At 30.5% G+C, this 24200-nt stretch overlaps 2 protein-coding genes across 2 annotated transcripts; both read right to left on the bottom strand.

Moving 5' to 3' along the window:
- Positions 1–286: 286 nt before the first annotated feature.
- Positions 287–3363, bottom strand: LOC100204711 (uncharacterized). The gene is made up of 2 exons (XM_065806011.1): positions 2281–3363; positions 287–1506 (listed from the first exon to the last, which is right to left on the bottom strand). Exon 2 carries the CDS (start codon positions 1393–1395, stop codon positions 523–525), a length of 873 nt encoding a protein of 290 aa, XP_065662083.1. The 5' UTR covers positions 1396–1506; positions 2281–3363; the 3' UTR covers positions 287–522.
- A 10184-nt stretch (positions 3364–13547) lies between these two features.
- LOC136085126 (uncharacterized) lies at positions 13548–16426 on the bottom strand. Its single transcript, XM_065806435.1, has 2 exons — positions 15501–16426; positions 13548–15309 (listed from the first exon to the last, which is right to left on the bottom strand). Exons 1-2 carry the CDS (start codon positions 15699–15701, stop codon positions 14926–14928), a joined length of 585 nt encoding a protein of 194 aa, XP_065662507.1. The 5' UTR covers positions 15702–16426; the 3' UTR covers positions 13548–14925.
- Positions 16427–24200: the final 7774 nt, after the last annotated feature.

Below are 24200 nucleotides of genomic sequence, written 5' to 3'. Positions count from 1 at the left end.
TTATAAAACAATTATTTTAGAAGTTTTTATATCATTTTGCTTTTTTTAAGACCCAACAAGAAAAACTTATTTTTTGATGTTTAGAACCCATTAAAAGTTCAGGGGTCTTGAGGCATCACTAAAAATATTTTTTATTCAAAAATCTTTCAAACCAAGTGTTATTTTATCATATAGAACACATTAAGGTGAAAGCTGCAGATATTTTTCTTAAATATTATTTTTCAAACCACTAACGCACATATTTTTGAAATAAAATGAAGTGAAACAAAGAAACAATATTATCAAGTTAAACAAAACAAAATTGTTATTTAAATTGCTAAAAAATTACAAAGATTAAAGAAGTAGGAAAAACTTTAAGTAAGCTTCTTTACATTCGACAATCCGATCCAAATATATACTTTTCCAGACTTATAATTTTCCTAAATCTTTATGCAATCCATATGTATGACACTCCAAATAAATATTGAGTAACTATAAACTAAAATCATTAAACATAAAGCAAAAAAAAAATATTTTAGGTTTTTACAATAATTTTGTAGCAGAGAACATGGCAGGATAGGAAGAGAAATAAGATGACTTTTCGTTTAGAGAATTGTACTCAAAAAAACTTTTCATAGCATCTAATTCTTTTTGCAAGGAAGCAATGCGATTACGTAGCTGATCATTCTCTTCTGTTAGCTCACCAACACGCATTTGAGTTTCAATATGCTTTAATTTAGCTTTTGTTCTACTCTTTCTAACAGCAACATTATTTCGCTCACGTTTCACTAAATACTCTTCACTGCCTTTTGACATTGTTTTTCGACTCTTACTACGGGGTGACTTTAGTTCATTTCTATGACTAACATTATCATCACCTTTACTCTGCTCCAACTTTATTAAAGCAGCTTTCAATCTTTGCGCATTAAAATCTAAAACTTCAACATTAATTTCGTCATCAGAGTCATTTTCAGAAGTACCATTACTACGAGGAATATATTGAAATTGATTTATCATTAAACCACCTTTCTGGTACCGTGGATTAATGATATTATCCTGAAATTGGGGAGTAGGAAAATCTCCATTGTCAAAATCATGTTCTGGAAGCAAGCTCTCTGGTGTTGAGCATCTTGAAGTAGCCGTCGAGTCAGGTTCTTTCTTTATTTTGATTAAACCTGGCAAATGTCTCCGAAGCGCATCTTTCGATAATTTTCCATGAAATAAATCATCAAAGAACTCTCCAGGAGCTGCAGGTAAATCAGCTGTAGAAAGATATTTTGAAAAATCAAGGACACATTCAGAAAATAAACTGTCAGTTGGTGATTTGACAGCATTATCAGATTCCATATTAGGTACAGCTTGTATATCAGTATTCTTAATATTTTCCATACCTTGAAAATTAGCTGTTGGAATCATAAAATTTTTGTTTTGTGATGTTATTGATTTCGACACGATCAGTTTATTTGAGTGATGTTGTATTGGACTCTTTTTTTTTTCAAGATACTCAGTGGCTTTCACAAAACATTCCTAAAGAAAATATTTAAATAAATAAACATATATATATATATATATATATATATATATATATATACATATATATACATATATGTATATATATACATATATATATATGTATATATATACATACATAAATACATACATATATATATATATACACACATAAATACATACATATATATAAATATATATATATATATATTTATATATATATATATATATATATATATATATATATATATATATATATATATATGTATATATGTGTGTGTGTGTGTGTGTGTGTGTGTGTGTGTGTGTGTGTGTGTGTGTGTGTGTGTGTGTGTGTGTGTGTGTGTGTGTGTGTGTATGTATGTGTATATATATATATATGTATGTGTATGTATGTGTATATATATGTGTGTATGTATGTATATATATATGTATTTATGTGTGTGTGTATATATATATATATATATACATATATATATATATATATATATATATATATATATATATATATATATATATATATATATATATATATGTATGTATGTATGTATGTATGTATGTATGTATGTATATATATATATGTATTTATGTGTGTGTGTGTATATATATATATATATATACATATATATATATATATATATATATATATATATATATATATATATATATATATATATATATATATATATGATTTTACATAACAGTTGGATGTTTTCAATTGGTAATAATTAGGTATGATTTTTAAGTGTTGTAAAGTTACAATATTACTTCAATGATTTTAATTATTACTACCTGACTCTCAGATTGTGTTTCAGCCAGGTTTGTAATTGGTCCTTATCTAGCTATAAGCAGATAGGTATGCACACCGGTTTTGATATCTTGTTTTTGTTCGACACAAATCGACAGTTCCTTGAGGGAAACTTTAAGAGAACTAATTCTGAGCATTTTTTTGGAAGTTGAACTGCTTTCAAGAAGCTTTGCAGCTGATTGGTCAAAGAAAATCAATAACAATTGATAAGAATGCTATCCTACTGTGTTTTCAAATAGTGAACTTTAAATAAATAATATAATAGATATTTTTTTCCGGGGGTTTAAATAATGTCATCTTTTTTATTTTTAACTGTATAAAACTTTCTAAAAATTAATATGTACAAAGAACCAAAAGAAATTTAAATAAAGAATAATTTTTAAGTCATGTTACATAATTTTTAATTATTTTTTGTTTCAAAATTTAAATAAAAGTTATAAAAATATTAGTCCTGTTTCATACCGGGCTGGCACTGAATGCTGTCAATTATAATTGTAAAATTATGATAATATTTTTTGTAATATTATCGATTTAGGCAAGTTAGTATAATTAAAGTTAAAAATGAACAAAAATATAAAAAAATGATTTTTATAAAATTTTAAAAATTAAAAAAGATGTTTAATTTAAATGTTCACCAAAGTGACAATAATCATTATAAGTCAAACTCTGATTAAACATATTGTCTTACTTATCGTCACAAGTGAGGGAGGGTTTAAAGAAAATCTATTATTAAATTATTGATAACCTTTGCAGTAGTTACTATCATAAGGTTAGTGTAAATCATTTGTGTTAAAAAATTTAGTTTATATATCTGTGTTTCCAATATCAACAATCGCAATCAGTGAAAACACTTTTTTTTTTTTAAATTTTAAACAATTTAAATTAATTTAATAATCAAAATTTTTGTGACGCACCAGAAAGTTTATTTTGTAAGAAGGAAGGATTTTTTTTTTTTAAGGATCAGCAAGCTTACCAATTATTTTATAAAAACATAATAATGATGTTACTTCTACCAAAACAAAATAAGTTAATTAAGTTGTACTTGTTAACTGGAAACATTCTTCATCATTTTATCTAGATAAAAATTATTCAAAAAAACAAAACAACGTTCTAGACGCCTGACCTTTATTTAAAAAGATTTAAATAAAGTGGTTTATTGTTTCTTAAATCTTTTAAAAAAACATCTATTATAAAGGTTAGTTAAACTTGTTTGTTGAGTTATTTTTGAAGCAATGCAAAACTTTCAAAAAATAATAAAAATAATAACCGACCGTCGTATAAATGGTAATAGCCTAGATTAATCAGTTAATCCTCATTAACCAAAACCGAAAAACACAAATAAAATGAAACCTTAAATTCAATTGAAACAATCGCATTATTAAAAGTAAAACCTTTTTTTTCCATTTTATAACTTTATAATTTTTCATGTTAACAAAAATGTACGTTCAAAATCTAAAAAAAACAAAAAACTTCTATTTGATTACCATAAATCTCAAATTTTACGACTTTCTTTAAACTTAAATTTCCTTAACAAGTCTTTGTTAAATTAATACTTAAACTTCATAAGTTTTTGTTGTACTGGCCAATGTCTTATATAAAATTAATAGAACGCTACCGCTTAGAGCGCCTCTTAAATATCTGTTTTTAAAAAAGACTGGCTGAAATCTAATGTTTTAGAACCAAGTCTAGAAAAAAGATTAGAAATCAATTAGGAACTGATTGACTTGGCATAGTTAATAATTAGGCGTGTCACGTTGTTAGATCTACAAAAAATTCAATTGAACTATAAAAAAAATAAAAAAAATAAAAAAAAATTAAAAGTGGAAATAATTTTCAAATGTTTTACTGATGGGTGAGGCCTACCTTGTTTTCAACCAATTATAGTTTTTTTTTGTTTTTTTTGACCGATTTATTTTTCTACCGGTTTTAGAGATTTTTATATTCAACCGATTTGAGTTAATCTAATTTTTTTTCAATTTTTATTTTAACATTCTGGTCTGTGTTTTTAACGTTTTTTTCTAGCGCTTTTATTTTTTTAAAAGAATACAACTAACAAAATATTAATAAATAAAAAATTTTTATATCAGGCATAGAACCTAATACCTCTTGATTCTGAAACCAGGGCTCTAACCTCTGCGCTACGGCTGATCAAATTCGGCTCTGATTCAAATCAACAAAAAATATACTAAAAAACATACTGGAAAAAGTGTAGTTATAAACTTAAATAACAGTACTCCAAAAATACAGTGGGTTAAAAAACAGGTCAGAAATATAGTAAGTTGAAAATTCAGTCAATCGAAATCTCAGTAGGTTCGAAAATTAGTAGTTCATGTTTTAATTAGTTGTAAATTTGAAAAATAAAAAGTCGTCAGTTGAATATCAAAATTAAACTACGATTTTAGAAATTTTAAAATTAGGTTGAGTTAGGCCACTGGTTTATGATTGTTTAGCTTTTTATTGGCAAAAAAGATTTAAGTTTCAACTTTGATTTTTCTATGTTTTTTTTTAATTTAAAAGTTTTTAAATTTAATTTTTTTTTACTAAACTAAGGTAATTCAAGTACTTTAGGGTTCAATAATCATAAATTCAATTTTCAATATTTTACACTTGAATTTATTTCTATTATTATTCAAGTCTATTTCTTTATCGTGATGTTGACTTTATTTGAACTTAAAAAGTTATAAAAATATATCAAACTCTTATCTCATGTAAATAAGGATTAGATATCAAATAATCATTTTAATAACACAATAATCATTTTATATTAAGTAGTTTACTAATCTATTCAAGTAAATTCTAATTATTAACATCAACCTAAACAAATAATGTTGTTTAAGATTTTTGTATGATGCTCGCTCAGAAGTTAAATTATAGAAATTATAAAAACAGATGATGGTAACTAAAAAAGTTGACAGGATTATAAAAAATGTATATTTAAATTAATCCAAGCTGGCAGACCACGCTGGGACAACGTTGGAAAAACATTTGGAAAAATCCTGAAGTGATCTGAGGCTAACAAGATTTTGCAGATAGATAAAGCAACCGATTTACAAACTTCTACATAATAATCACATTTTCGTTTTTTTCTTTTTTTTTCGTAGTACTCGTAGATATTATTAAGTATACCCTCATTACTGTACTAAGATTTTTATTCATGCTTTTACAGAATCTTTTTCTAAATCAAGTATTAGAGTAGTATTTATCTTTTAGCATTTTTTTTTAATAGTTAAATAACAACAATATAAAAAGAACATTTTATTTATAAATATTGTATTCCAACGCTATTGTGCCAGCCGGCTATCTAGTTTCCCTTTCGGAATTCAAACTCGTATAAACACTTATTTGTCACAGTCCAGACGTAAATCAAAAACACGTTAATTTCACGGATAGTTTTACTCGAGTCTAACACGTGTTCTATAAGGTTTTAAATTTATATTTAAAAATCGCATGCCTTTATTACCGAATTCGCATTTGTTTGTATAGAATAAAGGTGAGTTTCCACTCATCCGTTTTTCTACGGGGACGGGAAAGGGAGCGAAAAAATAATCACGTAAGCATGCGCAGTTTTCCTTTGGACAAATAAAAGCTTTTATTACGCATGCTCGCGTGATTATTTTTTCCTTTCCTTTCCCTTTCTTGTTGAAAAACGGATGAGTGGAAACTCGCCTTAATACTACGCTTCCGTAACGGTAAAACCATTAGCATCAAAATTGGTGTTTTGGGAAACAATAACTTCACAGAATGGAGCCCTTTTATTGACACATTTTTTTTTTGGTTTTGTTTTAGGCAGTTTAAAAACATGCAATAAAAACCATGCGTAACTTTTTACAAAGTTGTGCTGGGTGTGTCAAGAACCAGAAAAACTGTTGCAGTCAATAAATTATTGTATCCGTTTATCTTGGTTGTATCTTATAATAAAACCAGCATCCTTTATATCATCTAAAACTAAATCAAACTAGCAAACCCTTTCATAAATGTTTGTGGAAGATTTTAGGTTTTCAAATGACCATAATTCTGAATAGATAAATGCAATCTAGAAATTACTCATAATTAGGTTTTTTGTTGTTATTTATTTCTGAACCACATTTTTTGTTTTTGTGCTGTTATTTTTTGTTTAAAAGTTTTTATTTATTGTCTAAAAGATTTTATAGTATTAATGTTTTTAGTTTCGGTTAGTGGTCATTAACCATGTGGTCATTGTAACCATGTGGTTTTTATGCAACGGAAATTAATTTAGAAAATTTTATTAAAACTAATGAACATTAATTTAATAATTGTAATGCCGACTAAAAAGTAAAAATGATGTTAAATCTCCCATTAAATGATTCATTTAATTTAGTTAATGTTAAAATTAATTAATACTTAATCTATTTAGCTAGGTTATATTATATTTTTGTTGTCAACGTTCAAAAAGTGATTTGTTTTACTGAGTTTAATAAAATAAATACTTTAGATACATCAAAAATAAGGCGCATTATAATTACACCATACATAACTTATTTCATAAAATGAAAGTTTCTGTTATTTCATAAAATGAAAGATCAACTATATCAAAAAGATTCAACATATTCTTTATTATTTACTTAAGTAAATATAAGTATAAAATAAAAGTATATTTGTGGTTTATTGTTTAAAATATGTAATAAAAACATTAAAAAAAAAGATTTGTTTGTATACATAATCTAGCTGTCCTGTGACTCTACTTTAATCCGGCGCTGGTTTTTTTTTTTATGTGTACAACGTTTTATTAAACTTTTGATTCAACTTGCATTCTTATCTCTTTGGTTGCCTAGAGCTTTTCATGATGACGATTGGATATGAATTGGAGAATAGCACCATTGTAAATTAGTTTTTTTTATCAAAACAAATGTTAGTTAAAGTTTTTTTGAAACTCAAATCTGTTTATTGAATTGGTGCATAAATAAAAAATATCCATATATAGTCACATATATATCCATATACAGTCACAATAATAAGTTATTATCATCATCATAGTAATTATGCACCTGTTCCCATGACAATTTTTATGACGCTTTATCTTATTACTTTTAAACTTATTTAATTGTTTATATATATAATTACAATAAAGTGATATACATACATACATATATACATACAGAATAATAAATACAATTAATTAACTAATTCAAAAAAGTAAATTTTATTTTGTAAATTCTGACAATTTGGACATTCTAGTTTTCTAGAATCACTTTACTTCTTTGAAAAATTAATAAAAAGTCCCTAATATTAGTATTCAAAGGCAACAGGTTAATTTTTAAATCCATAGCAACGGTTTTAACAACTGTTTTTTTTCCATGTTTTAGTTCTTTTTAAAATCCTATTTGCTTAAGTATAGGTATAAAGAGATAAGTTATAAACTTGAAAAACATTCCGTGTGATTTACTTTTTTTAGTTGGCTTCACAACCATGTTGATAATCGATCTTGGTAATTAAATTTTTTGTTTTCTTAAGTTACAATAAAGAAGAAAAAGAATGAAGAGTTACTATTACTCGTAGTTTTTTTTTTGTATTTTAATAATAATTATTAAAAAAAAAAAAAAAAAAACAGAAAAAGAATAAAAAATTTCGAAACAACATTCATTATTCAAAATATGTTTCAGAATATTGTTTAACTGTGGTAAATAAAATTCGAATTATAAACAAAAATAATCAAGAAAATTATTATTCAAACGACGATTACTTAAGTCAAAGTGTACAAGAGTACTTTTCGAAAATTAATTTCAGCTGCTAAAAAGGCATTAGAAAAAATTTTTTTAATGGATTTTCAACAGCTGAAATTAATTTTTGAAAAATTACTTTTGTTAGCAACATTAAAAGTTTTTTTTACATCTGCTATAATAAATAGTGAAAAATGTGGAAAACCTCATCAGGTTAATAAAAGTATTTCAATAGCATTTCGTGAAATAGCACACGGCAATGTCCATGATGCGCTTTACAAATATTATGAACATGCCATCACTTGTTATTTATCGAAATAACTACTGCTAACGAACGATTGTATGACGCATATCAGAAAGCTGCAGTTTGCGGTATGAAATGTTTTGCTACGCAAGTAAAATAATATTTTCTAAAACCAAATAAAGGTACATGAAACCTTATTAATTACTCTGCCTCTGATGATGATACTTAGTTGAAAATATTCACAATTTTTTTAGAAATTAATTCTTTAAAAAAATAATGAGTGGAAATTTAAGCATATATAACAAGTAAATTATTTTGGTGAGCTGGTTCTAAAAAAGCAGCTGAAGTGAATGAATTGCTTTCTTATTCTGTACAGAAAGACAAGCTTTCCTATGCTAAGTTTCTTTTACAAAGTATTTAGGTAATGAAAATACTACTTCTTTAACAAAAGTAGTTGAGTAGAATAACTTGAATGTAATGGTCATCAAAAACGAGCAGGTGAGGTCATTAATGTCGGTAGTTAAAAAAAAATAATTTTTAGATAGTGAAATATTATCAGATCGTAAAAAATTTTCGGAAAAGACATATCTGAATGATAAAAATTGAATCATAAATTAATACACTTCAAAATTATCTACTAGAGATGCATAACTTTGTCGCAGTAAATTATCTTACTAACTGGTTTTGCTTCAGAATAAACTAAACGCGAATGCAGTTGGTGCAAGCGGCAGACAGATAAAAAGTGTTATCAAATACGTTTAATTCAATAAATTTGATTAGATGACTCAATAAATTTGATTAGATGTTAGATTTTATAATTATTTTCAGAGTTCACGATTTTGAAATTATTGTTTGCAAGCAAATTACTTAAGCGCGGTGCAACTTAGAATTTTATTTTTTTTGTAATTGGTTTACGTATGTGAGAGTGGGGCATCGTTTTGTGTCTGCATGATATTTATGCTCAGAATTTTGTGCTCTTATTAAGGTTAACGTGTAAAAAAGCTAATTTAATTTTTTTTATTTATTTATTATGACTCCGCTAAAAAATAAACGCTAATCATTTGTGAAGCCGTTGCATATTATTTTTCTTGAAATTTTCCGTATTATTTATAAATATCTCCTAGCTTGCAATTTTAACAAATTACGCTGTGATTAAAAATTTAATTTAAAATTTGTCACACTGTAACAAACCACCCCCTCCCCATGTGATATTTGGTGACACTTTCCAATACCACCTTCCCCCTTAAGAAAGTCACGTATTATTTGAGCAGCCCCAAAATATAACTGGTTAAACTTGTGAGACCATTTAAAGTTAAATTATAAATTTGTATCAAGACGGGTTGTTTCAAGTTATCGATGCTCATAGTTCGTATCAAGATAACCCATGGGTTTCTTGATACAAACTATGAACATCATTAAAAAGTAAATAAAAAGTATAAAAAGTAGGGAAAGGGCAAATTTTTACTTGAAATACAACCAAATTAATAATCATAAACCAAATAATGCATCCAATGATTCACATCACATTTCAGAAATCCAGAAAATGTATTGTTTTAAATGTCATTCTAAAGCGTCAATAGATAATGGCTTTGTATAGAAATTGAATCTCCTAGTATTATATTTACATAAAAATCTCCTAAAAATTTTCTGCAAATATTAAAAGAAATGATTTTTAGAAAAGTTTATAACACAATAGAGTACTAATTTTACGGCTATAGACGATTTTAACTGGTCTGTGTTTTCAACATTATTTAACTGATCTTTTCTTTCTTTCTCAAAAGAACAAATTTAACAATAAACCATTTAATAACTAGTTCTTCTAGCATCGAACCTGATGTCTCTCGATTGTGAAGCCTTCAATTACTGCGCTGCGGCTAATCAAATTCGGGTCAAGTTATAAAATCAATAAAAACAAAAGGTACAGAAATGCAGTAAGTTGAACATTCAGTCGATCGAAATTTAATTAGATTGGAAAATTAAAAGTTCATATTTTTATTAGGTGTAAATTTGAAAAACAAAATGCTGTCGGTTGAAAATCAAAATCATCATAAACTACGATTTTAGAAACTTTAAAATTAGTTTGAGTTATAGGCCATCGTTTCAAGTTTTTATTGGCAAAAAAGACTTTTTAATTAATTTTATTTTATATTTTTTTAAAAAGTAATTGAATCACAACCGTCAGATTATGATAACGTGTGAATTTCAGAATTTTTTAAACTTAATTTTTTTTACTAAACTAAAATAATTAAAATACTTTAATTTTCAATAATCATAAATTTAATTTTCAATATTTTACACTTGAATTTAATTACAAGTCGAATCCTTATTGTGATGTTGATTTTATTTGAATTTAAAAAATTATAATAAGATATCAAACCCTTAGCCAAAGTAAATATGGGTTAACTATCAAACAACCATTTTAATAACTCGGTAATCATGTTATATTAACGTTCTTTATTAATCTATTCAAATAAATTCTAATTATTAACATCAAACATCAACCAAAAAAAATAACGTTGTTTTAAATTTTAACTTACATGACGTTCTCTTATGTTAAATTGTAGAAATTATAGAGCCAGATGGTGATAACTAAAATAAGTTGAGATAGCGTTATAATAAAAATCTATTTAAATTAATCCAAGCTGGGTCAACGTCGGAAAAACTTTTGCCCTGAGACCTAAGGCTAACAAGATTTTGCAAATGTGTGGATCAGAGGATCACGAGATCCTTCTATGCAAACTTAGTAATTATGGTATAAAAAATGAAAATTTAAAACTGTTTAGTTGCTATGTAACCAATCGGAAACAAGCTTTATATTACAATAAAAATTGCACTTCCCTTAAAACCATTACTTGCGGCGTTCCCCAGGGATCTATTTTAGGTCCTTTGCTCTTTCTTGTCTATATTAACGACATATTTTTACCTTCTCGTATACTGAATTTTATTCTTTTTGCAGATGATACTCAAGCTTTCTACACCCATTCAAATATTAAAACTATTTTTAACACAGTAAATCAGGAGCTTGAAGAGCTAAGCGATTGGTTGAAGGTCAACAAACTTTCCTTGAACATTGAAAAAAGTAAATGCATTCTTTTCACAAAACCATCAAAGTCAGACACATTAACATTAAAACTTCCAGATATTTTAGTTGACAAAACAAAATTAAAAAGAGCATTTTCTGTGAAGTTTCTAGGAGCCATTCTAGATAAACATATTAGCTGGAAAGAGCATATGAAGTTGTTAGAAAATAAAATATCATTGGGATTATGCATAAAACTAAGCATATTTTAAACAAATTATGTCTAAAAAGTTTATAATTTGCATTTGTTCATAGCTACATTAGCTACTGCAATGTTGCCTGGGCAAGTACTTACCAATCAAAACTAGCCTTATGGATATGTTAGTGCTAAACAAATAATGAAAGAACTGAGAGTTCTTAATATTTATGAACAAAACATCATATAGCATATAGCATCTATAGCATATAGCATATAGCATCTATAGCATCTTTCAGTTTATGTTTAAATTAAAAAATAATTTGGTCCCAAAAATATTCCATAATTACTTCCAACTTATTGATCATATATACGAAACAAAACATTCAAAGCAGAACTACTATATTCCAAAAATGTCTTTGAGACAATCCAAATTCTCAATATCTAAAAGAGGACCAAAATTGTGGAACTCATTTCTCACAAATAAGATTAAAACGATAAGCTCTTTTCAATATTTTAAATGCGTTGTTAAACAACAGTTACTTGACCTCAACATTACTGAAATAATCTCTTATTTTTAAAAAACTTTTACACGTCTTGAATTTTTTTTTTTTCCATTTACACAATTTATAAAAATGCATTTAATTGTATTTATATTTATAAAGACTTACTTTATAATTATAAGACATTTACTTGACTATTTTAATTATACGAGTTCTTATATTTATATATATTTAAGTATCTTATAATTTTTACGTTACAGATTTGTTACGTTAACAATTTTGTAAAAAATTTTATATTGACGAAAAAGATTGTATATCTATATCTATCTATCTCTATAATTATGTTATAATAATAAAACGTTGAGTTGACAGTCCTCTTTCCTGTTTTGTTGCAAAGTGATGCTTACGCAGTCTACAACGGCTTGGAAGAAGAAGACAAGAAAGATGCAAATAAAATTAAGGATGTCTTGCTGCAAGCCTTTTCTTTGGATGCCTACCCATGAGAGCGATGAGAAACAAGTGGATATTTATTTGGCGGATCTAAAACGTTTGTCGTGTCTAGCAAAGTTGCCGGATGAGGTGGTGCGACTGGCGTTTGTTGTTGGATTGCCGGAAGCAGTTTCTTAAGGATTTAGGGCTGCAAAAGAGACAATTGACGTGATATTGCCAATAGTAAGAGGCGCTTTGAATTGAAAGAGCGCAAATGAGTTGAATATAACCGCTGCCACTACCCGCCACAACGTTGTGAGAACGAAGTCACCTGAGTCTATAGTATGCTATAACTGTTGAAGGTTAAATCACATCGCGAAGAACTGCGCAGCCTTCAAGAAGAATGTTTGATGTTTCAAATGCAAAGAGATAGGACACTTGGCGGCAAAATGTAAGGAAAACGAGAAGGAGAGCGATCGGTGTGCGCTAGCTCGCTCTCGAATGCCCGTGGATTAGTGCACTTCTGGTAATCCAAATCAAGGTGAATGGTAAAAACGCGAAAGCTATTGTCAATACTAGATGTTCAACAAAGATTATTTTTCAAAAATTGGTTTCGAACAACCAACTGGAGCGATCAAGTGATGTAAAGGTTACAACATTCGGAGGCGAAGTTCAAAGATGTGTTGGAACGGCAATGGTTTTGCTTGAGGTTGGCAATGTCTTCGCACGGGATCGGGTTCTAGTCGCAAGTTTTAATGCTTGGAATGAGTTCAATACCATTGCTAGGAGGGCTTTCCATTCTTCCGTCAGGTAAAGCAGGGTTTGGGGAAAATGTTTGTGCGATGGCGAAAAACGAAGAAAAAACACGACTTGAAATCAAGAAACGGGACCACGAAGCAGTGTTCGATGGAGTAAATTGGACAGTTAAATGGATATTGGGGTCATCCATAAATAATGTCAATGTTTTTTCTCAATTTTTTGACTCCCCTCCCCCCTTTGTCAAACTGTCAATTTTTGGCCAACCCCCCTTTATATATGATGTCAGTTTTTGTGTACTCCCGCCCTAAAAAACATTAAAAATGCTTAAAAACCATTGATTTTTTTTCTGACTAAATTATAAATTTATATAATAGTAGATCTCATCAAATTATATTATATAATAGTCAATATCTCATTAAATAATCAACTAAACAAATAGTATTATATATCTTTCATATAATCTTCCCATGGGTTGTTGAAGTGATCATCGATTCAAACAATAGGTAGTGAATGCTTTCCGCGCTCTAAAAGAATATTGTATTCTTGAGGTACATTCAAATTCGTTGCTTCAACTTCATTTTCATCTAACCATTCAGCAGTTTCCGAACTCTTCTGCAAGGCAATGACTGCCAAAAATTATGTCTGACGCTTGGCAGCGATACGAACAGGTTGGACCCTTTTGATTAGAGGGAGTGTTATAGCAGAAGAATGGATAGAAGCGTGCTTTTTCAACATAGCTTGAGAGGCAAAGTAGATATTGCACTATTTACAGATTCTATCAGCTTGGCTAGACTGGATTGATTGACAAAACGCATCATACGGCAAAAATGGAAATCCTTTGGCAGTACAAGGAAGAATACTTTCAATGTTTGATGCGATGAGCATAAAGACGGATGATGATAACAATTATTTCGCTCCTTCTGAGACATCTACTGTTTGAGCCCATCTTTCGTTTGGTTGACAGGGACAGGGGGCGGAAGAAATCTTGCTCTAATTAGAGTAAAGTAAGAGCTTCTAATAGTCCGACAATAAGAACGATTTTCACATTTCATAATTTGAGTAAAATATTGACTTGTACGAAGATGATCGGCAATCCAACGTTGATCATGTAATAAAAGGCTCCTTGACTCTAGCTCTGATTTTTCTGGATCAATATACTCTGCAATGCTTGGATAACCGTCAATTTGTAGATCAGATCAAATATCAGCCAAAGTCTGTCCAGCAAAACCAAAGTTCTGTTTTCTAAATTTTCATCTATTGTCCTGTCTGATTTAAAAAGATATGTTGGTTATTGTAGGTTAAAAATTATATTAATATTTTTACAAATTAACTTTTGTCAATGTAATTACCCTGACAATCAAGATGAGTTCCGTAATGTTCGTTTGGAAGAATCACCCCAGATAAGTCTTTAATTAGAGGTGCCATTCGTCGCTCAGTGAATGCACTGCGGCCTGGAGCGTTCGTCATGATGAAAAGAGCGTCAAAGTTTTTCTTCAAGAAATGGCGAATCCCGATTTCAATTACATTCTGGTATCTAGAATTTTCGTCGAGTCCTCCATCAACGCTAAACACAACGATAGGCTTAACCATATTAGTTTGAGGATCTCTGGTAATAGAGTCGAATTCTTTGATATCCAAGAGCCGCTGAAAGTCTAATCTATGAGCGAAGGCGGTCGAGGATGCGTGTTTTCCTGATTGAACAGCAATGTAGGTAGGTCCAGAATAAGTAACAGCAACTGTTTTTCCGAGACCATTTTTTTTGATCGTAATTCCAGCGTATACAGATGGTATAAGCTTGTGTTTAGCTGACACAACCCAGTCGTGGTCCGGGAGAGTTACCCAGTACTCCAAATGCATCAACAACGGCGCCTGTTTTTTTGGCTGCTGTGATTCCAATTGGCACTCTAGCCTTGTTGTCTTGGCTAATGAAACACACTTCATCTGGCCCTAAAATAGAAAAAACTTCTTCCACGTATTTTATAGTTGAACTGCAAAAGAGTCCGTCAACATGTTTTAAATGAGATTCATTCTGAGGACTGATCAATCTAACAGGGACTATTTTGACATACCTTTTGCCTAATGTTCCGTAACTTCTCGGAAGTAGACGAGTATAGAGGGCGCTCTTGCTGATTGCAAATCCAATTTCGTTCATCTCGGATGTCAAATCGTCGAGAGTTTTAATGTTCTAAATAATAAAGAAATTTGGATATAATTAACTTTTTTACAGAAAACGGGATTTATTTCGTAAGTTATATTCAAATCAAATCTTGAAATTAGTTGTTAACATTTCAAGGATATTTTCAATAACGCAAGTACTAATTAAGAGTAAAATTCTAACAAATACAATATTAACAAACATAGCTAAGCTATCATTACCTGAAGAACCTCTGACCAACGTCTTTCATCAGCGGACGAACCATGGAGAGCAATATCCGTAATCACCTTCAAAAGAAGAGGTTGATCTACTTCTAATGACGGTCGACCAGGTTTCTTTCTGATTTTTAGTTTTTCTTTGACTTCTGGATGCTCCAAGCAGATTTCCTCCATTCTAGCTTTATTCAGTTCTCTAGTTTTCATCTGTTGAGCTTGATCATAATTTTTTTTGGCCAGTTCTTTACATAGATGAGCTAGTTTCTTCTTTTTCTTTTTCAAATCATCCTCTTCAGCTTCAGCAATGAATCCACTTCTCTTTCTAGTCTTCAGTCCAGCAACTTCACAATCTAAAGCTGAAATCTCAGAATTAAGTCGATCTTGAGCCACTGTTCTTGCATTTTATTGATTTTTCGTGGTTAACAAGCTCAAAGTTAATGCACTTTGTTGATCATCAATAACAGATTGCTCATTGGTGGGCTCAACAAACTGTGAGGATTTCTTGTCAAATTCAAGTGGAGTATACGTGGGGGCAGACTGTTTTGGAGTATTGGCCCAAAATAATAGTTGCTTGTTCTTAAACTTCATTGCCTTTTCATTAAACAAATTGATTAAATACTAGATCTTGATTCAAGATCCTTATGCACCAGTTTCTCTTCTTTTAATGAATTCCATATACTATGGACTTCTTTCTAGATATGAGCCTTTTTTTAATCGGGATGAGAATTTCCATACGAGACCATCAATAAGTTAAGTAATGCGGTTTTATCCATATTTTAATATTGATTTATTAGTATTGTTTACATGACAATCAGAACAATGATTTTGCTCATCGTTAGCGCAAGCTTTTTAAAGTAGTGTCTTCAACCAGCTAGGGAGAAATTAGCGTTTCGAATTTGCCATAGACTTTATGTGTTTGCATTGCATCACGTTTTACAATCAACTAGAGAGCAATAAGAGTTTCGTATTTGAAATAACGACAATTTAATTTCAAAAAATGACAAATTTATGAGTTTACTTTTATGAGTTTACTTTGAACCACATTTTATAATTCGCTAGAGAGCGAATAACGATTGTGAATTTTTTATACAAAGAGTTAATATTTTTAACATAATTTGATTCGCACTCAAATGGTAATATATTAATAAAACAATAGTAATTTTTATTTTACGTTAGTAGAAGTTATTTATATAATGTCTCTGGGAAACTTATTATATTAATTTATAATATTATATTATAAATAATTTAATAAAATATAATATCAAAGTCCCCGCATTTAATATTAATTTCCCCACAAACAAAACATCATTTCTTAACCATTTAGTAGATGTAAATACCGTTAAAATCCGCTCATTAAATCATAAAAAATTATTTAAAATGGCATCATTTTGGCCTCAACACCCCCCTCCCCATTGTCAATTAGTGTCAAACTTTCCAGCACTCCTTCCCCCCCCCTTCCCCCACTATATTTACTGACATCGTTTATGGATGACCCCTATGGAAAAAAGGAGACAATCCGAAGTTATCTGCAAATACATTATGCGGTTTCGGAATACGTTAAGCTAGAATATGAGAGCGAATTACGGGAGTGGATGAAGCAAGGATGGTTACTGGAATATGATGAACATACAATGGGACCGCCAGTTGCCACTAATGGTAGCAGTTCAACGCAATAAAAATAAAGTTTGGCCGGTGCTAGACTGGAGGGAAATCAAAAGGTTCATTGAGGCATTCAGAAGAGATTCGGACGTCTGTGCTAAGAAGTTGAGGCAGTGGAGACAAATGGGAAACAACGCAGCTATTGTCGACCTGCGAAAAGCATATCTCCAGCTGAAAGCGGATAGACACTATGTCCGTATCAAACGGTGATGTTTAAGAGCAAACAGTATTTTCTGACGCAACTTGGTTTTGGGCTTAATGTGGCACCAATGATCATGAAATCTGTAGTGAGCGCTATCGTTGAGCAAGATGAAAAAGTGAAAAAAGGGACATCGACATACGTAGATGATTTTTTTGTTGATGAGAATGTGGTTAACATGGAATACGTTAGAAAACATTTTTCAAAATATGGCTTGAAAAGTAAGGATGGTGAAAGGATCGATGGTAGTGGGGCACGAGTGCTCGGATTGACCTTGAAGAAGGTTGGCGACAAACTAATGTGGTCGAGAGGCAATCGGCTTGAGGAATTTCCGCGGAAATTATTGAGGAGGACAGTTTTCTTCATTTGAAGGCAGTTTGTTAGTCACTCATCAGTGCGCGTTGCTTGCAGCATTATTAAGCGGAAGGTGGTTTTTTTGACGAATGGGTAGGATGATGAGGTCCATGATGTGGAGGTAAGTTCTATGCTAAAAGAAGTGTTGAAAAGGGTGGAAGAAAATAACCCTGCTCGTGGAGAATGGGAAGTGCGAGGTAGTGAGGGTAAAGGATGGATTGATGCTAGCTCGTTGGTGTTAGAAGCTCTTGTCTAAATTGAAGGAGTCACTGCTAAAGATGCAACATGGCTGCGCAAAGATAGATCTAAAGATCGCATGAACAAAGCAAAGTTGGACGCCGTACTACGCAGTGTTAAGATGGCTTTGGCTTGGATAATAATCTCAATAAGCTCCAGTTATTCACAAACTCTGTAACAACTTTTTACTGGATTTCTGATGCTGTAACCGGAAAGTCCAGACTGAGATCAAAAGCGTCAGCTGAACTGCTTATACGGCGAAGAGTGAACTTGTTCCGGGAGTTGGTTGACTGCTATAATTTGGATGTTAATGTATATCTTATATCGTCGAAGGACAGTTTGGCTGACTCAACTAACTAGAATACCTGGTTGGTGGATGAGAATGTTAAAACTCAACGACGTTACGAGTTGTGCCGGAATGGCGTTAATAAATTGAGAACCAATTTTGGAAATACACAAGCGGACTGGACATTTTGGAGTCAGAAGAACTTTACGCTTTGTTCGAGAGAAGTTCCCGACTGCAACAAAAGAAGATGTACAAAAAGTAATTCAGAAGTGCGAACTATGCCGATCGATAGATTCAGAACCCGTTGCGTGGACGCACGGGAAGTTAGAAGCAAACGAAAATTGGAAAAGATTAGCTATGGATATCACTCATTACAGAGGGGAAAGTTATTTGAGCTTGATCAACTGTGGGCCTTCAAGATTCGAACTATGGCGTCAGCTGCCACACTTGCAGGAAAGCATCGCAGTAATTCGGCAGTTGCAGTCCATATTTTGCGAAAGGGGAGCACCAGTGTCTGAAAACTCATGAGTTGGTAAGAATGTGTGGCTGAAGCCACCCGAGGCACGATGTGTGACGAAATGGCGTCCAGGTACCATTACTCAAGATGTGTAGAAACAGTGGTCAAGGTAGACAGGATGCCGTGCCACGTAAAGCACATCAGACTGAGAAGCAGAACGCAGCAAACTTAAAAAAACAATGTGACAGATATAGAAATAGAGGTTGGTAATAATAGTACAAGTTGCGGCGAAAACATAGAGACCACGCCGGCAAGCGAGGACACGAATCATCTGGAGACTGGCGACGAAGTTCGGGAAACCGAAGTGCCCTTTTGGAGGAGTAAATGAGAACGATGGATACCCCTTAGCTACTATGAGGATTGTTGCTCTTCCGACTGTCATCCCTGAGGATCAAGGAGGAGTGTAATTGAACTGTGCGGGAGAAATTATGTACGGCGGATTTGACTGACGTAGTTTCCTTGAGAAAATATAAATATAGTATAAGCGGTTTTTTTTATGAGCATATTTGAGGCGATTTGTAAAGTATAAATTGAACGCGAAATTTTTGTAAAATTTTTTAAATGAGTAAAAATAAAGATTTTAAAATTGTGACGTTGTGCTGCCTGCGAGAAAATTACAATCTCGCTGATTGACCCATGATGATACCAATGGTGTAAAACCCAAATAAATATTTGGAGTCCCAGTATCTTTCCTAGTAGAATCCCAGTTGGGAATCAGTCTGTACTTGTTCACTGTGCTGGTTGTTAAGGTAAACTCAAAACTATAGCTGAAATATACAAAGGTGAACTGTGAGCATACATGTCAGAAAATTTGGTTTTTTAAAGCAAATATTGTTTTGATGGTTTAAAAAATCTAAAAATTTATTAATAAAATAAGAAAAACATTTATTACACTTTTTTACCTTAGGATAGGGTATGTAATATACGCTTAGTAAGGTATAATTCTCTATCTTTCAAGGTAGAAATTTATGCCTTAAAAGAAGAAAATTGTTCCTTTCAGGTAGAAAATTGTATGAAAAATCATTATTTTTAATATAATATTCTTCATCAGAAGACAGAAAATTATATGTTGTTTAAAGGTATTTTACAATTCTTACCCTAAAGTAGAAATTTCCATCTTTTTTTTTAGAGTGTACAAAAATACTTATTGTTGTTGTTATTGTTATTGTTGTTGTTGTTGTTTGGTTATTAGGCACCAAGATATGTCCTTACGGTATTATCTCAGAGGACCGCTAGATTGCATTCAACTAAAAACCATGTCTAAATAACTAGGAAGATCATGTTTCCTTACAAATATTGTTTATCTAGTCGGAGTATTGAACCTCAACGTAGAACCTCGGACCGCTTGGTTAAGCCAGAACTCTAACCACTACGTCACAACTTTCTTTTTTTATTTGCCTTTTTTTTCTCAAGGTTTTCTCAAGGTATTAAAATCATGAAGAACTGTTACCAAGGCGATGGAATGAAGCTATAATGGGAGATTTTGTTTCGAGTTTGGTTCGCAGTGATTTTAGTCATAACATGAGAAAATTGCGCTTATTCCTTCATTTTTCAGAAAATTAATGGCATTATTCTATTTAGCGAGTGAATACTTACCCTAGTTGATGTGCTTGTTTAATGTCCCAGTTACTTAATACTGTCATAACGTTAATCATTATTGTAACGAGTCATAATTACAATAATGATTAACGTTAAGTCAAGGTTTGTGTTTCAGAGTTATAGAGTTTAAAGAGGGTTGTTACCACAACTAAAGTAGTCTCCTTGACTGCGGTGGCCTACTCTCCCTTTGGGAGGTGAGTAATATGAGGAAAAATCTCTAAAATTGGTTAAAAAGTAAAAAAAAAAAAATTGTAATCGGTTAAAAAAAATAAGGTCTCAATAAAATATCTAAATACAATTTCCACTTTTTAGTTAATGTTTTTTTTTTGTAGATTAATTAAAAAGGTTTAACACAGTTATCATGGATCCTGATAATACTAACATAGCTGACCCTAGAACGCAACTTATATGGAAAGATTGCGTACACATCAAGGTACTCTGTGATGCAAATTTTGCAATCTTTTAATTTTGTCAGGGGAAAAAAATATAATTTGAATGTTCTAATTAAGGGAAATTTTGGCTTCATAGTGCGTCAGTAAAAAACACTTGTAGAATGAGAACCACTAAATACAATTTGATAAAAACTGATGCAAAGGAAGCCTTTGGCCACACCAAGCTTTTGATAAAAATCCACTCGGATTGGTTAAATTTTATTGGAAGTTTTAGTTTGAATTTTGTTAGTTTTTTTGCTATTTATACCTCAAAGCGTTACCAATTAGATTGATATTCGGCAACTATTTTCAAAATAATGGTTACATCAGTGTTCTACTATCTAATACCAACAATTTTCTCCACAAAAAATTTATTTATAAATAGCTCAATATACTTTTTTTTTCTTTCAATCTTTCTTCGTACTTTAGATGATTTTTTTTTTAAAACATGAATTTTGCTGTTGATAAAAAAAATACAAAGAAATTTTTTTAAATACAAAGATTTTTTCATAGAACCCCTATTTGGGCTTTTAATAAATAAAATCAAGTTGTTATAAAAGTTATATAAAATTCCATATTTTTTCAATGTCCATTATAAATGTAGAGTAAAATAAACGGAATAAACTCCTTTAAGTATATAAGAAATCAAGTTTAATAAAATAGTGTATATATCAAATTTCAAAGTTTTTATTTGATTTCAAAATTTATCTTTTTATGTGAAGCTTAAATGAATTTACTTACTACACCATAGTAAAATGGTTGTTTTTAAAGCTGTTCCATATCTTAAGCCTTCGATATATATTATGCAGTAACTCTCTCACTCATTAGATCTCAGAGAAAAATTATTGTTTTTATTTATTTAAAATTTTATTTTGAAGTTGTTTGGTGTGAGATTTTCGTCATACTAGTCAATATTGCAATATAATAGGACTACACTACAAAAGTCAAAAATACCAATCCTTATCCCAGTTTTTAATACAGCTCCAACATTCTTAGAGATCTTGTGAGGGTGGTGAGGGATGTGCGTGGTGTGAATATAAACAAATATGCAAATACATATAAACATCATGTACACTTACACAAGAAGAGACAAATGTGTACACATGCATGTATGCGCATGTATTAAAATAAACAACTTTAATGTATAGAAATAACACAAAGCAAATAGGAAATAGTAATTAATAATTATGAGTAATTACCGTTTCTCTTATGGCTGAAACATGTTTTGTAAATATAATAAGTAAATACCACTCATAAGCATCGAAACTAAGTTAAGATGGTTTGTGGTTAGTACAAAAGTAGTTAGTAGAAAATCTGGAAACTCCAATAGTATGGGAAATATTATTCTCGCCTGATAAGAAGAGACAATAGCTATCACACAAAACAGACTCAGATTAATAAAAAATGATTAGCCAGAGATAAAAAAAAATGCAAACATATAATCAGTAGGCAGAGAATAGTGAGAAAATAAACAGATGAGACTATAAATGTGATTTTTTACTAAACAGCTTATAACCACTGAAAAATGTAACGTTAAAAAACAATATTGTTGACAAAACAACCAAAAGAACGTTAGTGAACCAAAAGATCGTTACAACCAAAAGAACGTTAGTGACTGTATAGTGCAAACCACAACAAACTAACTTAGCGACGTCAGATCTAGAAAAATAGAAACAAAAAACCTAATGAGATCGTGGTGTGTCTAAACTTATCTGGTAGTATTGTTCAGTGCATTCCAACCAAGAATAAGTTTGTTATAAAAATACGCTAGTACGTATTTTTGCGGAAAATTTTCGCGCTGTTATGCTTCTCACAAAATAAGGTCTAATTCACACATTATAACACAAATCTGAATAAATATACAAGGATAAGGTCAATAAAAGATTATGAACAAAAGTATTTATAAAAGAACAAATATTTTATTGACTGATTGATGTCTACAAGTGTAATGATGAAGTGCATTAGTATGTTCCGTTTGGTTGTCTCGTATGGTCTCATTATGTTTTCGATCACTTTTAAATCGGGTAAATAGAAAGCTAAACACACTCACTTCTTGCGCTTATGGGCGAGCACATCAGAGCCAGACGTAAGACCTACAGAATGGATTTCAATTGATCGAATGCATACATTTGTCGCCAAAAGAGGCACTCTTTGCCAAAAGAGCTACAATCCTGTACTAGTGTGGAATGATGTGCTATGAAGTGAGATTTTAGATCCGAGCACATAGTCAGCGAGTGCTGATACGACGTGCATTGTGGAGATTCCAAATGAACGTGTGCGTGAGTGTCACCGTAATCATTGGGTTATTGAACGCTGTAACCACGTCTAGCGGGATGGATTAGTTAACTAACGAGACAGTGTATAAATGAGCCTCTCATTAGATCTTAGAGAAAAATTATTGTTTTTATTTATTTTAAATTTTATTTTGAAGTTGATTGGAGTGAGATTTTTTGTATGATTATAGATGAAGATCATGTGTTCAAATTTATTTAACTCGTATGCATTCATCATTTCCACTTCCCTCATTTGATGGCTTTACATGTTTAAATCTATTTTTTTTGGCATATAATTCTGCCTTCAAGTTTTTGCACACTAAATATCTTTTGAAGTTTAGCAGGTTGTGTGCTAGCTCACGCAATGTTGCCATGATAAATGTAGCTAGGAGTTAGAATAATATTAATTAATATTAATTTAGGACTTTCAGTATTTGTGAGGAAAGTAAATCATATATACATTGTAGCAACTGTTTTGATTTATTTTTGATTCGATGTGTTTTATGTGGGAAATCCAAGATAAATTTTTATCTACAAAAATTCTTAAGTACTTTAAAAAAATCCTGTTTTTTAGTTTATTGATCATTTATAAAGAGATCTGGTCATTTAAGTGGCAGGTTTTTTTCTAGTGTTTTTTATAACATAATGTATATTGAGTTTTATCTACGTTTATTGAGAGCTTGCTAATTTTAAACCACTTATTTATTTTCATCTGTTAATTATTTATATAGCTGACTAAAACCACTATTAGACATTAACAAATTAGTATCATCAGCATACATATTTAGTTGTAGTTTTGTAGATACATTACAGAAGTTGTTTGTAAAAGTTAGAAATAGGAGTGGGCCAAGAAATGAACCTTGTCCAGATTGACTACATACTGTTAGTAAGGTTATTTTTAACCTAACTAAATATTTTATTTATTACAACATTATAGTTTAATATTTCTTAAAGTCAGGGTGTGATCAACTGTGTCAAATGCTTTCAACAAATTTATAAATATTCCTTATGTAAACTGGTTTTCGAATCCGTTGGTTATTTTGTCAACTAACTCGAAAGTTGCATGCTTTGTTAAAGTATTCTTTTGGAAACCAAGCGGTTCGGATCAATGGAATTTGTTTTTTATAATACGGACATTTTTATAATACGGA

This window comes from Hydra vulgaris, chromosome 09 (genome assembly GCF_038396675.1).
Source record: "Hydra vulgaris chromosome 09, alternate assembly HydraT2T_AEP".
Classification (NCBI taxonomy): Eukaryota; Metazoa; Cnidaria; class Hydrozoa; order Anthoathecata; family Hydridae; genus Hydra; species Hydra vulgaris.
The sequence above is the reverse complement of the archived record's forward strand: the minus strand, read 5'-3'. Positions and strand labels throughout refer to the sequence as shown.